Below are 16,074 nucleotides of genomic sequence, written 5' to 3' on the forward strand. Positions count from 1 at the left end.
ACTTAAGGAGGAGGACATCAGCTGAAGATCCTTTTCTATTTCCAGGAAGATAGTCTGTCCCCATTTGACTTCCAGTGTATCTAAATTAGGTGTCGGAAAGGTCTTAACTAGAAATACTCTGGTGATATACATTTCTGAGAAACAGCATCTCTCTTTCATATACAATCAAACAACAGCCATTTAGAAAAGGTTTTCTTACAGAAAATACTTAAAAATGTGGCTTTAAAAACACTATTACTTTTCTCTCTTCTTGACAATGTGGTCCCCATGCAAACAGGGTGAGCTACCCTCCACCTATTTTAAGCCAAACTCTTGCACATGGACTGCAGCTATGGAGTAATTGATGTACCGTCTAGTTCTCACCTAAGCTTCACCCTGTATGAATGTACCATGACACCTGTAATTAAGTGCAATTATAAATGGGAAACCTATTTAGATACTTCATTCGGAAAAAAACCCAAACATCTACCTAAAGTCATGTATTTGTGGCTGAAGCCAAAATATTAACAGTTTGAAATGTCACTGGCAACAACATCAAAAGGACAAGCAGCGTAACTTGCTATTTCTTTTTTCACAGTTTCTACCTACCACTGCTTTCTACTTGCCTCTAGGAGACCAACAGAGAGATCAGCACACTTGAGTAGCCAGCTCTGCTCATTTCTACCTTTCCTTTGCAATGCAGCCCTAGGAAACAAAGGTGTAGGTGGAGGAATAGTCAGATACTTCACAGAGCTCTAGAAGTTATTGATTCTCAGAATCACTTAAGCGAACCCTGTCTTCTTTGCATTAGAACAGCTGGGAGCGCACACAAAGTTATCACCTGCGGGCTGGAGGGCAGTAACTTCTGAAGCTACAGAGGTTATTCCACCAGCACTAGTGTGATTAGTCACAACACAAGAACACTGCGTACGCTTACCGTCCTGAAAAAGTGCCTGAGAACTAGACCCCCGTCAGAAGTTACACCTCACCAACTACCGCAAGCTTCTCAGATACTTCAATGAAAAAAATCTTTCAGTGTACTGTGTGGGAGAGTTGCTCAGCTGTTCGGAGTGCCGGAGTAGTGAGGAGTTCTAAACTTCCACACTATATCAGCTATCTTAGGCTGAATGCCTGGAAGATTTCAAATAAGCAGAAAGAAAGGTTAACAGGTTGAAAGGAAAAAAATAAAATAAAAAGCAGACCAAACACCATTAAATTTAGTTTCTATATTTCAGTAAAACCTACTTGAATACACTTTGAAACAAGAGTACAACAAAATAGAATATACTTCAAATGTTGAATATACAAACTATTATAGTTCATTCTGAACACTGGTACTTCCCTCTTAACTTCCAACTAAAAAAAATTTACAGGTTTAGAACTACCTGACAAAAGCTCATGCTGGGTGTGACCTTTCAAGTGGCAGAGTAGAGCTGAAACTGAAATGTATGCATGGATGTCAAGGCTAAGTGAGAGACACAGGCATGGTATGGCAGAAGGCGGAAAGCCTGCTGCTGTTTTGTCCACAATTAAGAAATTTAGACAGACTTTTAACTACCATACAAAATATGTTACATGTAATTCTATAACAATACTGTGCTAGGTACAAGATTTTTAAAAAATTTGTTTTAATAAAAAAGCTTTACACAAACAAGCCATTAGCTTATTTCAAGAAAGATAACTGAAAATCAGTCTAAGGCTTTCATTTTGAATCTGCTTAAGCTGTATAATACAAAAATCCCTCTAGGTCTCTGTCTTCTTTTAGAAGCTCTTTAATCTTCTCCTTTATTTCACATTCTACAATACCTAGTAGCAGAGTTTTTCACATAGCACCAGTTGAGTACTGTGGGCACACAGTAGTAATTGCTGGTAGGCATATAAAATGCATCAAATTTGACATTTGTAACAATGAGACTTTCCTCTCCCCCTGAAACCTAAAAACCAAGGCAAACCTCTCACAGAACTCTCCTTTAGTGTTCCAGGTCTTAGTGTAAGTCGGTAACGTAGTGAACTGTTTGGTCCCTTTTCAGTCCCTCTGTCTTTCCTTCTCCATAGGTTCAGCTGTTTCCCAACTGGAAGAGGCAGTTTTTGTCAGCGTATCAATGTGGTTCAATTCCCACTGAAACACGGGAAAATAATCTTTTTTCCAGTAAGTCTTCAACATATCCATGTTTATTAACATTTCAAAACTCTCCTTTTCGACTTGGTGATCGCGTCCACTTCCCTCCCCCAATGTCAGTATATTCAAAACCGTAACAGTCTAGAAGTCCATGCTGGAAGCAACCTATTCTTCATTTCTCACACGTTATGATTCCTTCTGTTTTCATTGTTACAGGAAGGGCAATAGCTGAAGGCGTGCTAACTACTACTACGTGGGTCACAGTCTTGCTTCCGTCTGCTGGCTTCTCTTCTTTTACCAGCTGCAGCGTTTTCACCTCGCGTTCCTGTTTTAAAGCTGCTGTGTCTGATTTAACTTCTGGAGTTTTTATAACCGCACTAATCACCCTGGGAGAAGTCTGGCCTGACGCCTGCTGAGCAGGCACCGATAGTCTCATTACTGGTGTCCCATGAGCTATGGACACCGGGGTTAGTGCTCTCACAGCCAGCGGGGTTCCCACGATGTTAATACTTCCTGACCCAGTCAGGCCCGGTTTTGTTTGCAGCTGACACTGCGTGAGCTGTGTGGCAGGGATGGTAATGATTTTGGCAGGCTGCATTGTGATTTTGTCTCCGTTTTCAGCAGAGGTTGGCATCACAGTAGGGATTGTCTGGATTACTACCTTCGGAGTTGTTGCTGTTGTTGGGCTTGTGTTGGTTATTAACGGTGACCCTGCATTTACTGACTGCACTGCCACGGTTGAGATTTTTTGTCCCAGAGAGGTCATTACAACAGGCACTTGCATTGCCACACGTACAGTCCTGCAAAATGAAGACAGATGTGCATGTTTAAGCCAAAACACAGGGCACTGTTAGAGATGAAAAGAGGGATAGACAAACCTAGGGTTCACAGATTTCTAACCGGTTCTTAAAGCAAAACGCAAACAAATAAAACCCCACAACAACAACAAACCACCACACAAACCTTCTGCACATCTAGCAACAGGACCATGGAAATTGAGCAGTATTCTTTTATCTTTTTTCCCCTCTCCCTCTCTCTACATAATTGTAAAATATGTTCGAGGGCGAGCACATTGACAGTTGGCTCTGAACTCACAAACTAGACTTCCATAGTATTCTATTGTTACACCGCTGCTTGCAAATCAGAAACTATTTCCAACATATAAAACATAAACCAAAAACTAGAAGACAGCTTCCTAACCAAAAACTTCCTTGTCATTAGCAAACAACCAGCCCAAGCCACGTTACTACAAACCTGGGAGCTGTCGTTGCTGGGACAGTAGTAGTGGTAGTTGAGGGACGAGAAGACGACGTGTCATGCACTGGTGAGGCAATATTCACAACTCTTGTGACTGCTTTTTCTGTTCTGGTACAGCTTAACTGCGAGGAATTTTTTCCTCCGCGTGCAGAGGTTGCTGTTTTTAAAAGGTTTTCTGCAGATAAAGAGACTCTTTCCAATGACTTTTCATCTGTAGGCATTGACAAATCTTCATTGCAGGACTCACTTTTGTCATCATCTATGACAACTATATTTTTTGGCATCTCTTTAAACTGATACACAAGCCTCTGTCCCTCAACTTTTGCAAGGATTCCTCTTTGATAGTAATATCTGCAAGAAAAGTACAATTAGGTAGTAACCAACACAGTAAGGGATTTTAAATAAAACCCCATTCTAGGCTAACAAGAAAACCCCAAGTAACCACAGTAAAACCTACAATGTGAGAAGGTACAGAAAGAAGCTGGTGGAGCATACTGGCAATATATCTGAAGGATCTAGTTGAAAAAAAAATCCAACCTTTTAAACAGGAACTAAATTGCAAATTAACTGGTAACATAAAAAGCAATAGGAACTGTAAGCCTCTGATGCTTTTTGAACAGAAAACTCAGCAAGAGGGCAAAGCTTTTAAAATTGCAGAACTGCTATATTGCTATAGGTAAAATTAAGAATGAGATTTAAAATTATAGTAGATAATTTAAGGATATAAGAGTTTTTACCTCAGAGCTCTTCCCATAGTCTCATAGTTCATGTCAGGTTTGTTTTTGTGCTTTCCCCATAGTTTGGAGACAGCTTTTGAGTCCACAAGTTTAAAGATTCCCTTCTCTCGCTGAGTCCATTTAATATATCGAGGACAAGTATTTTTGTCCTGGAGAAGGTCCAGAAGAAACTCCCATAAGTACGTTGTATTTCCTATAATCAGAAAGCAGTTAAATATTAGAAATCCACTTTTAAAGGTAACAGAAAGCTTTCCATACATAGTTAACTCTGAATGACCTGCAAATGTTACACAGCAGATGGTATGTAACCTGCACATATTCATTCATTCTGTTTAGTAAAGCTTCCATAAATGTTTACATTCTGAAAAGAACTAATCCAAGTGACCTGGCTCCATCACACAGGAGCCTCTTCAATCCAGTGCCCATTCTCAGTTCTTGGAAAAAAGTGTGGGAGGGCATTCCAAGTCACTACAACCAGCAGAGACACGACGAGAGCTCAAAATTTTTTTCTTATATTTGCTTAAACAGGGTATGGAAATGCCTGTGCGTTTTATGATGCTGACAGACAGGAGGATAAAAATACATAATTTTTAAATAACAAACCGTCTCAACTGTGGTAAATTTGTAACATAATCTCCTGTCCAGGACCTGGAGCACTCACACAGATCAGTGACAGCCCCATGTTATGACCCTTCCCAAATATATGTTGCAGAGTGACCAACGTCCTTCTAGGTGTGAAGCTAGCCCAACTTCTTGCTACAAGTCTTCATGTGGCAGAAATCCTATGCACCCTTCTGTAATGAGAGGGATACAGAACAAAGTCAGCCCACAAGAGAAGAATTTAAGGTACTTCTCATCTACTCAAGAAGTGCTCTGTTTCCACTGGAGAAGCCTCAAGATGGGATTTGTGATGGTGACTATCAGGATGGCATAAAACATAACATGGGTGTTGTCTGCACTCCGACTGTACCCTGTGCATCTAGGGAAAGGGGAGGAGCAGTATAAGATAAAAAACGGTTCACACTCCAATTTGTACAATTGAAGAAGACTCCTCATGTTATCTGAGAACTAAGAACTAAGAGCTACAAGAATAACAACCTCAGAACACTAATCCTAATTCTTCACTTGATCATGCTTACAGGGGTGTCATGGGCCAAGTAAAAATGTAATAATCTGGGGGGGAAAAGATCATTTAATTCCTGAGATTTAGTAGCCCAGCATAGTACTTGTTATGCCATGCTGACTGTTGCAGACTCCAAGAACTTAGCTATCTTTGAAAAACCTCAAAGGGTAAAAAGAAATACAGTTTCATCTTCTGGAAGACCACTCCATGGACAGAGAATAAATGTATTTTACCTCATGCTCCAATAATTGACTCAAGACCTACCAAAATCCAGCTTCTGCTAGATTTCAGAGACGTTTGAATAGGATCCATACAAGGAAAGAATCAACAAGAGAACTCAGGAATCCTGAAATGGTCTTAGATTTTAGGGAATTAATCCTTTTCTTTTTTCTCTTAGCTCCTCAGAAATAGAATTTCTGGGTCCACCATCGAATGCTATAGGTTTGCAATGGATTATTTGAAAAAATAAGAATGGGCTTCAGTATTAGGAAGTACACAGGAACTCCAAGAGAAATCATTCCTGAAAGTGCCTCATTTTTCTGCAGGAACAGTGCTGCAGCCTCAGCATTTTTTTCTTTTCCCTAATACTCTATATTGACTTAAACAAGAACTTTTTTCCCCACAGGAGGACTATGCAATACCTATACTACTCAGAAGCCATCTAGTGCCAGTAATACCCGGTGATACTTCAGGTAGGCTGCTGTGTCAATAATAGCTGTTACACATTTAACACAAAAAGCTTATTTTAGAAATGTTTAATACCAGTTTGAACCATCTTGTAAACCCTTTGTCCTTAGAACCAGACTTTCCTAATAAAATTAATCCAAGCCTACAGAATCCTGAGGAAGAGGAAGAGAAAGACATGGCAGTAAAATATATGTGAACAGGTTTACATTCTTGCCACACCTAAGCATCCTGAAGTCCAGCCTAGGAGACAAATACATATCGCACCTTGCTCAGAAGACAGAAGCCTTATTTAATAGCAGACAGCTCTCACCTCCACCTCTGGAAGGTCTCACAACAACTGAGCTAGACATGATTATTACCAATCTTAACTTCAACGCAGAGGAGGCTTTGCGCAATATAAGAAATTTTCATGGCTAGCTGATTATTCCAGCTGCCAGCTGCTTGAGAACATTAGCTGTCATCTCCAGCTAGCAGGACTAATGGCCACAAAGTATGTGAACTATACAAGGCATTGTGTCTATCAAGGAACTACTGCATTGGTACCAGCATCTATGTGGAGAGGCTCAAAGCCAGTTTTGCTCCCTACACTTTAAAAGGCTTATTTATGCAAATGAGTAACAAAACATGGAAAGGGAAACCATGCCTAAACTGCCAATCCACTATGTGAGGACAAAAAAACACTCTCTCACTTCAAGAAAAAAACTCAAGAAGTCTCGTGTTCCTCCTGTATAATAAACTGAAGGGAACAATCACATCAGCTTTACAGCTGCTTCACTTTGCACCAGAAAGCATAAGGAATGCACACAGGACTGAGTACCTACATGGCCAACAAGCGATCCTCTCTCCAAATGTGCACAACCAGCTGTCCTCCTCCTCCTCCGTGACTTAACTCTGCTGACAGTACTGAGCTCTAGGAATAATTACTGGTTTTGCAAAAACATGCTGCATGTAAAATAGCCTATATTTGCAAATACTTCTTAAAAATAAATTTTAAAAATAAATATAGTAACAAAGTATTTTGCAGGACATCAAGTTAGCCTACATAAGAAAAAATAAATTTTAATGCCAGTTATAGTGTAAAATATGGAATGACATACCTTATGAGAACAAGACATATAAGGAGACAGGGCCCACAGAAATTAAAAAAAAACAAAAACAAAGCAGTACCAACTCCCACTTTATAAAACAAACAGCTATAGAGTTAAATCACCAGTACAGACAAAAGCTAGAAGAGACAGAAAACAAGGGCCTCCTTTCTCAAAGCTATTTGTGCAGCCAACTAGGAACTGGGACACTTTACAAGTACCGTTCAGGTAATGCAAAGCTGTAATAGTGAAATCAGAATTAGAAAGCAAGCTAAGTGGGCTTTAAGAATACACTAAAAAAAAAAAAAATCAAACAAGATGTACTTCTTAATGCAAAGGTCTGATCTTCACTGAGGTCCACTGCTACACTCAAATCCGAAGATGTCAGTGGCCAATGCAGAGAAGTTTAATTACTGTTTGCTCTGGTCTTCATGGGCTAACATTTGAGTGACGTCAGCACCGCTCCTCCTGGGTCTACTGACAAATGTGACAACTCGGGAGCTGCACCCAGATAAGGAATTAAACAAACAGCAGAGAACCTGCTTTCAAACAAATCCCAGAGTAACAGGGGAGCTGTCCCCTGCCCACCCCTCCAGCAAGAGTGCTGCTGTTGCAAGCCACCACACTTTGTTTCTGCCAGCCATAGCAACCTCTACAAACAACTTTTGGTGCAGTAACTGGGGAAGAGATCCACATTTTTCACCCGTAACCAGGGGAAGAGCTGACACACTGTACGCCAACTCCAAGGTAACTTGTGAGCAAACACCCAGGTCTGTCTCCCAGCTGGGTGAAGAGCAGGGCCTTGGAGACCAAGAAAGGACCCACTATTCAGCAGGAGAAACATCAGGAAATTATGACTCTCCCGCACAAAATCCCTCACTCAGTCAGTACAGAAATACATCTTCATTTGTTTTTCCCCTAGGCCAAAGTTAATCTATTAGTCAAGCAACATATTCCCCCTGAAGTTTGTAAATCAATTAAGAAAACATATTTTCAACCACCACCGTTACAAATGCCCATAAGCTCCTTCTACTTGAGAACAAGTCTTTCAGCAGTAGCTTAACAAATTACGTGTCTAGCAATAAGTTAACACACATGACAAAAGACAGCATGAGTCAATAAACACAAAGGAAATTAAAAATCAGAAAGCCTATTAACTGCAGAGCATATTACAGGACACTTCCAGAGCAGTTCCACACATCATTATGCTAGATCTTGTACAAATTCAAAGACATTGAATAAAATTAAAACTCTAATGAAGTCAGTAGAAAGTAATCCACCACACTTTTCAAGATCTGTATTTTTCCTGTGACAGACATAATACATACATATGGCGTAATTTTAATGACTCGATAAATGGAAAAACGTACCTTTGCCTTCTCTAGGTTTCTTCTTTATACCTAGGTCTGGAGACCCCTCAGATATAGATTGTTGGGACTTGGGTTTACGGCCAGCTGCACATAAAACACAGGGGAAAAAAAGCATTAATCCTACAGAGAATAGAAGTATTTTATAGTTTAGCTTTGCCAAAAGAAGCAGTTCATGCATTTTTTTTCTCTCCTGCCATTTCCTTGCTACAGGTATGGATATATTTAAATTCTTAATACTACTACTACTGCATATCCACTTTAATTAATCCTTTGCTTGCTTATTTCATAGGCAGTTTTAACTCATCTTCAGACGAGTTAATGGCAGGTAAGGTAAGCACCATATTTGCATTCTTTTAGTACAGTGTCTTGTTTTACTCTGAAAACAGGGGGATCAGGAGGAGACTCCTCAGCAGGCAGATGGCTTAGAGCTGCCAGTTTCCCTCCCGTGCCAGGGAAATCCTCTCCCAGCAAGACCTGCGGCTTCTCTGTGCCTTTACACTTGGGTGACCTTTTTACTCAAGGTGAACAGGCCCAGGCAGGGCAGACGATCATACCCCAGGGCAGCGGGTTGTAAACAGTCCGTGCTTCTGCCTTCAGTGAAAGGCAAGCAGCAATGATTAACTCTCCTTCCTCGGGCACAAGAGCGTTAGTTTTGGCTTATGAACAATGTTCTTCATCAAAGGCTGAATTACAACAGCATTAATTATGAAGACAAAAGTTAATGCTCTGTAACTACAGGTGAATGATCTTACACACTTAAGGGCAGGGATTTGGACTCTGTAGTAGGAAAGAAATATTTACAAAATAACCTCCATAAAATTTCAGAACTTCCTGAGCACAGTTCTAGAACATAATCTACCCAGTAATGAGCATTCAAACAAACAGTGGAATACAAATAAATAGTTTAAATCCAGTGCATGGCTACAGCTGTGGAAAAGTTTTAATCATAGCTTTCTTTCTTATGTAATTTACAGTGGAGTTACAGTTATCTGTTTTGTGCACGTGTTTTTATTAAATCTAAACCTCACAGATTTCAGATTTGTATCACTTTATCACTACATTGCATTTTTTCCCCCTCTACATTATAAGTAAATATTCCATCTTAGCACATCTGGAAGCTGTAATAAAACAATATTCCTATAGGGATGTGAATTGCATTGGTGCCTGTAAGAAAACTGCCAGACCAGAGAGAAACCTCACCAGGTGTCAACCTCTCGTTTGGTAGCTGAATGCTTAGAACTCAAATGCTGTTCTGAAGTTTCTTCTCCGAGACATGCCAACCAGACAAGACACTTCTCACAGAATCACAGAATGTTAGGGATTGGAAGGGACCTCGAAAGATCACCCAGTCCAATCCCCCTGTCAGAGCAGGAACACCTAGATGAGGTTACACAGGAATGTGTCCGGGTGGGTTTTGAATGCCTCCAGTGTAGGAGACTCCACAACCCCCCTGGGCAGCCTGTTCCAGTGCTCTGTTACCGTTGCTGAGAAGGAGTTTCTTCTCAAATTTAAGTGGAACCTCCTGTGTTCCAGTTTGAACCCATTACCCCTTGTCCTGTCATTGGTTGTCACCGAGAAGAGCCTGGCTCCATCCTCGTGACACTCGCCCTTTATGTATCTGTAAACATTAATGAGGTCACCCCCCAGTCTCCTCTTCTCCAAGCTAAAGAGATCCAGCTCCCTCAGCCTTTCCTCATAAGGGAGATGCTCCACTCCCTTAATCATCTTTGTTGCCCTGCGCTGTACTCTCTCCAGCAGTTCCCTGTCCTTCTTGAACTGAGGGGCAAGAAAGATCTTACACTGATTTTGTAAACTGATTTATGGTTTTGTAAGCTAGTGTTTAACCTGCTGTTTCACTGGAAGATCCCTGAGTCTACCTGCTCTCCAAATGTATCTGTATTTCAGACACCAACGGTTACCCACGCAAGTTCTCTGAATCCTTCTCTACCTTTCCTCCACTCTGCAAACAATGCTTCAGAAACGTAACAAAGACACGATTTTCCTTTATGCCTTGGAAAAGCCCATTCTCTTGCTATTTTTTTTCTTGTTGCACATTCATTTTCTAAGAACTCACACTTCAGATTGCAATCAGTCTGATTATATGAGCAGAGAAATCAGACCATCTAACCTATCTCCCCTCACCATTGCAGCACTGCACATCACAAAGTCTGAGATTGCTGCTGTTAAGAGCCATCCGTACCTTTTTTCTTTTTCATTGGTTCATGGATGTCAGGGGAAGCTGGAATGGGAGATGCATCCATTGGTTCAGATTCCTCTGTTGACACCTCCACCACAGTTTCTGTGATCACGTCAGGTCTCATGGCCGCGTGGATAAATTCTGAGGGAAGAAAAGAAAAAAAAAAAAAAAAAGAGTATCTGATTAAGTTTCTGCCTCATTATTGTAGTGTAACTTACATGAAATTATTTTAAAGCATGCGCAATACTATACCAAGATTCTCTTCCAACAACCTGCCACCTAGAAAATCAGTCCAATCCCCAAAAAACATGCACGCTTGTCAGTATTGTTAGGCATAAGACAATTATATCACACCCATATTCTTTAGGACTAAACTCAACTTTAAATGAAACAAATAAAGATCTTGATCTTTGATCCTTATTCCTATCTCCATTTCCTATTTTGTAGCTTTTGGGTTTCAGTTTGACCATTATTTCATCCAACATGCATTAAGTAACTTCAGAAGGAACATCAAGTACGCATCAAGTTTTGGTTTTATTTTTTTAACTGATAACACTTCGCAACACAGTGTATTCAGATATTCTTTCTAAAACAGAAACATAGGTAAAACTACTTTTCCCTTAAAATAACTCTCTTATTTTAGCAATTTAAAATGTCAAATTCACAGAACCACAGAATGGTTGAGAAATGACCTCTGGAGGTCACCTAGACCAAGCCCCTGCTTAAGTGGGGCCACCTAGAGCCAGCTGCCCAGCACCATGTCCAGGTGGCTTTTGAATATCTCCACGGAAGGAAACTCCACAGCCTCTCTGGGCAACCTGTGCCTGTGCTCAGTCACCCTCCCAGTGAAAAAGTGTTTCCTGATGTTCAGCTGGATAAGTCCATTTTAAATGTGTAGCTATTCGAGGATCTCTACCCAAAACCTCTCGCAGATAAATTATTTAATCTCTAAATATGCTTGTTACAGCATGGAGAAATCTGTAAAAAACTCCAACAGATCAGTAGTTTTGAAATAAACAAACATTTTAAACAGCATACAGCTCTCCACAGAAGCAGGTTTCCCAATTTGCTTGTTTAATTAGTGGAAGAAGAAACAGGTCACAGAGCAGAAAAGTGTAACTGACATACCAGGACTCCTTGCATCTCTCAGGCAGGTAGGAGACTCCATATGAAGCAAGGCCTCTGCAGCTTCAATTGTCTTATCCGTGCAGTGTACATTACTTCCATGAACCGATGCTTCCACTGTAGGACAAAAAGAAAAAATTAATGAGACGATATTACTTATAAAAGTCCACATTGTATCGCTGTACAACTGCACTACTCAACACAAAGATCCCAACATGGTCTTCACACCTTTTATACCTTCCTGTCAACAGAAACGTTAGGGGAAGACACAAGGCAAGCAGAACCAACACTGTTGCTTTTCAGATTAGCTTTCTGCTTCACAACCAAGGTCCTCATTTCTATGAGATGTTCAAGAGCTAACAGAAGCAGACTTCTGGCATTTGTCTTCTGCCTGCAAGTCAAACAGACCAGACCAGACTGTAATGAGGATGGTTACAAACTAACACAGCAGAGGAGGGAAGTAGTACCATCTCCAACTATTATCCCATTAAAATCTAATGGTCATCTCTCTTCTGATTTTCAGTCTATTTGGATAAGTATGTATCTATATAGAAATACATTATTATTTTGCAAAACAGATACATGATTTCATTTTCTGACATTAAAAATACCTCTGAGTTGGGTTTAGCAGGCTTGGTTATTAAAAAGCAAAACACAAAGTATAATAAACAGTATACAGGGGTTTTTTTATAAGCAATAGCTAATGGAAGAAGTTAACATTTTTTCAAGTTCTGAAAGTTTATGAAAACTAAGTAATTAATCAAAAATAATTTAGAGTAACTTCAACAGAGCAAATCTAAATTTTGATACAGCGCAGATCACAGCAACTTGCACACAGCAGTAACACTGAAAAAAGAAACAAAAAAACCCCAAACAAACAAGCAAAAAAAAATTATTAATTGAAACCATAATCCTTATTCAAGGCCAACTGTATTCTCCTCAGCCCTGCGAAGGTTTTTGAAGCAGCGGCTGCAGCAGCACCTGTTGCCCCCATGCCCGCTGTCCCAGCGGAGGTGGGCCGGGGCTCTCCGGCTGCTCTTCCCATGTAAGGCCATCTGCTGGGGCCAAACCTCCCGCCCCGCACAGCTATCTTTAGCGTCAGCGGGGTCACCTATCTCCAGCGCCAGAGAACTGAAGAGGATCCGGTAATCGTTCTCTATGAGAACTTCAAGGCGCCTATCCCTGTCACCAAAAATGGCTAAGAAACAACTTGACGTTTGTTTAGGGAAAAAACCTGCTGGTGCTGCTTCTGACTTCAGAGAGCACCGGATACAGATTCATGCGGGCACACGTTGGGGGAGAAAACCTCCCGGCACATTGCACTTTAAACACAAGGAATAAAAACTTGAAAAACCTACTAGCCAGTAAGCTAAACACATAAACCAGAAGCTGGAAGTGAACAAAATCTGGAAGACACACAAATGCAAAATTCTAGGTGAAGTGTGAAACATCTCGCTGAACCACCACAGCCCTGTCCCGGGATGCTATTTAGGGGGCTTTATCTTTTGGAAGAGTACGTGGCCTGATAAAGCTGACATTCCACCACTGCTTCACCCCATGCTGGGAGCAATGAAAGCCTACCTAAGAGCACAGGAAAATCACGCTAAAGGACAGGGTCTCTACCACACGTTCTCTCCCTCAGATAATTGATGGCAATCAGCAAGAGTTTTGCACCATGAGCCCTTTCCCAGACGCAGGTTCCAGGTGCTCCCTGTGCCCGGGCAGATGCCGTTTCTCCCCCGAGCAGCAGTTTGGGGATGTCTCAAGTCAGGGGCTGAAACTGCACTGAAACTGAGTGGCCCTACTGGAAACCCTCTACCTAAACATTATTTCTTTCTAAAGAGAAACTTCAGTTGCACAGAAATTGATGATGAAGTTTCCCCTCATCTATCAGATAAAACTGCCCACTGTTAATCAAAATACAGGAACAACTATTCAGCTAGTCATTACTAATGTATCAATTCTATGCCAATAGTGAAATTAGAAAGTCCAAGTCAGCATTTAACATATTACTATTCTAAAGCATGAAACAGGATTTAAAGCAGGTCAGCAAAACTTTCCCATTGATCCCTCTGCCTCCCCCATAGCAAAAGCTGTACAATTTTCATTTCTGTTTCTGTTGGTTACCATTTTGGGGATAACTGGTTAGCTTGCTTCTGTGCGGATATCAGATTCAATATATAAAGGATTTCTATAAAGTAACTCAACAGTTGCCAAATTTCAATTGGAAGACAGTACTGAATTAGCTTACTGAAGTCATCTACCCCCAAATGCAGTATTTTCCTACTTTTGTATCCAAAGTATTTCCTATAGATAACAGTTTAGATGCTGCACCACAAGTAAAAGGTACTTAGCAGAGAATGGGAACAAAGCAAAAAAAAGATAACTGAAAGCCATCTTTGTACTTTTTTCAGTATTACGGCATCCTGCTGAGGGGCTAGAGCACAGGGAAAGGAGACACAAACCGCAACATCAGGGATCACAACATCACAACAGAGCCAAGGAACCACCCGACCTTTGCCCTAAGTAACCCTTCCATTACCAATACAAACAGCACTATCTACTCCTCAAAAGCTTCTGTCGTTCGAAAATACAAACTTCACAAACATTTTTCCAACATGAGTTACTCAGGACTCCACTAAAGTTGCCACCTATAAAACATCAAGCAAAAAAACAGTACCATTCCTGGCTTTGGCTGGAACAAAACACATGCTGTCTGTCTACCATGACAGTTAACAAACTAAGCTAACATTGCCAAAAAGACATCTATTAAAGTACTTACTAAAAGAAGTGCTATTGCCAAGCTTGAAGTGTTCTCAGCTAACTGCCTTCTCCTTTAGACAATCCATGGTTTCTTGGAAAAGTGTGAATTTGTATCTCAATACAGATTTTACATAAAATGTCTTTTTGCCATGCTAGGAAATGTCTAATCAATAGAAGACAGCAAGTCAGAGTGCTCAGTCTGGAGGAATCATACTGATGAAAAAACACAACTAGAAAAGATATCCCAAAGACAAACCGGGGCAGGGGGCGGGGGGGGAATTCTCTCAAAGAGGGGATGGGAGAAGGGAAAACCAGGCGGCTGTTCTTGCCAATGACTTGATCAAGTGTCATCAGCTAAACTACACTGGTATCGCAACACTTGGTAGCACTTCTCACAACAAAGACTGGAGGGGCAGGGAGAACAAACCAAAGGAGTAGGATTCCACAATAAAAACAAAGCCAAATTCAGCCAAAAGCCATCACCACAGAAAACCACTGGCCATTATTTACTATGCAGCACCTTTCAGGCTCATCCAGCTTGTGCTATAGAAACATACGTCATCTCAGCAACCTTCTTCTCTCAGTACATCCAAGGCTGTGATGCACAAGTGCAGTATCACAGTGGGCAGAACAATTTCTAAACAAAGAATAATGTAACCCATTTCTCTAAAAATGCCCGATTCACAAATTGTCTATTCTATTTACACTATGAACTATGGTACCACTGTGCACATATAAAAGACGCCCTAAGCTAAAACACACTGTATTGCTTGAGTAACAACTTATGATGTAGGTCCATTACCTTATATACTCATTTCAGGAAGAATACCGCTTGCCCAAATCAAGCAAAGTAGTTTACATGGATGTAAGTAAATTTTCCAGACTTGGTAACGGAGTAACATGAGGACTGCCGTTTACAATCTAGAACATGTCAGAGCTAACACTCATCTTTCATTCTTTCAAACTAAATCTCATTTTGCTTTTTTTATTAAGAAATTTTACTCCTTCACACTTTTTAAAATATTTCATTTAAAAAGCCTCTGGTCTGTTGTCATAAAAAAAAATCCTCTTAGAAAAGAAAATTATTTCAATTTTTAAAATGCAAATGGTTAACTAGGATAGCTGATGTCTATTCTCACTGTTGACCTAATGTCTTCTAGCTCCACTTTCTAAACTAATAGCATGTACAGTAGATTATTCAAGGATGTCAACAGCTGTTACAAAACACCAAACTTGGTAATTAAGCCTGACAGGGCTGTACTTCGGTTTTACAGAAGAGAATACTGGCAACATATCCATTCTGTAACACAACCCCCAGTTTTAACATCAAACAAGAGTAACAAAAGGAACTAAAGGAAGTGATGAAAGGAAAAAATGAAATGACACTTTCAAAATGATACTTTTTGAAATTGTGGTATAGCTCCTCTCTCTTCATCTGAAGAGCTATCAACGTCTGCCTTACAAGGTCAACACTTAACTGTAGTACTTCATTTACAATAGCTTATCCTTTAATACTATCAAACAACCAGAGCAATACTTTAATGAAGAATTCATGATTCCAAGCATGGAACTCAGTCAAGAGTGACTACATATGTGCTCATAGACCTCATTAAAGTTTACTGCTGTTCACAT

The 16,074-nt window shown here is 40.4% G+C and overlaps 1 protein-coding gene across 4 annotated transcripts in view; it reads right to left on the reverse strand.

The window, feature by feature from the left end:
• Positions 1-1,190: 1,190 nt before the first annotated feature.
• The window catches only part of ELF2 (E74 like ETS transcription factor 2), a 38,117-nt gene continuing 23,233 nt past the window's right edge, over positions 1,191-16,074 (reverse strand). For all 4 annotated transcript variants that reach the window (XM_082051413.1, XM_082051416.1, XM_082051415.1 and 1 more), the window contains 6 exons: positions 11,683-11,796; positions 10,558-10,695; positions 8,358-8,441; positions 4,093-4,285; positions 3,353-3,706; positions 1,191-2,898 (listed from right to left, as the gene is read on the reverse strand). In XM_082051413.1, the coding sequence (XP_081907539.1) occupies positions 2,271-2,898; positions 3,353-3,706; positions 4,093-4,285; positions 8,358-8,441; positions 10,558-10,695; positions 11,683-11,796 (1,511 nt within the window). In that variant the 3' untranslated portion in view covers positions 1,191-2,270. The remainder of the gene's footprint in view (positions 2,899-3,352; positions 3,707-4,092; positions 4,286-8,357; positions 8,442-10,557; positions 10,696-11,682; positions 11,797-16,074) is intronic.

Source organism: Streptopelia decaocto (genome assembly GCF_964273445.1).
Source record: "Streptopelia decaocto genome assembly, chromosome: 4".
In the NCBI taxonomy this organism is placed as follows: Eukaryota; Metazoa; Chordata; class Aves; order Columbiformes; family Columbidae; genus Streptopelia; species Streptopelia decaocto.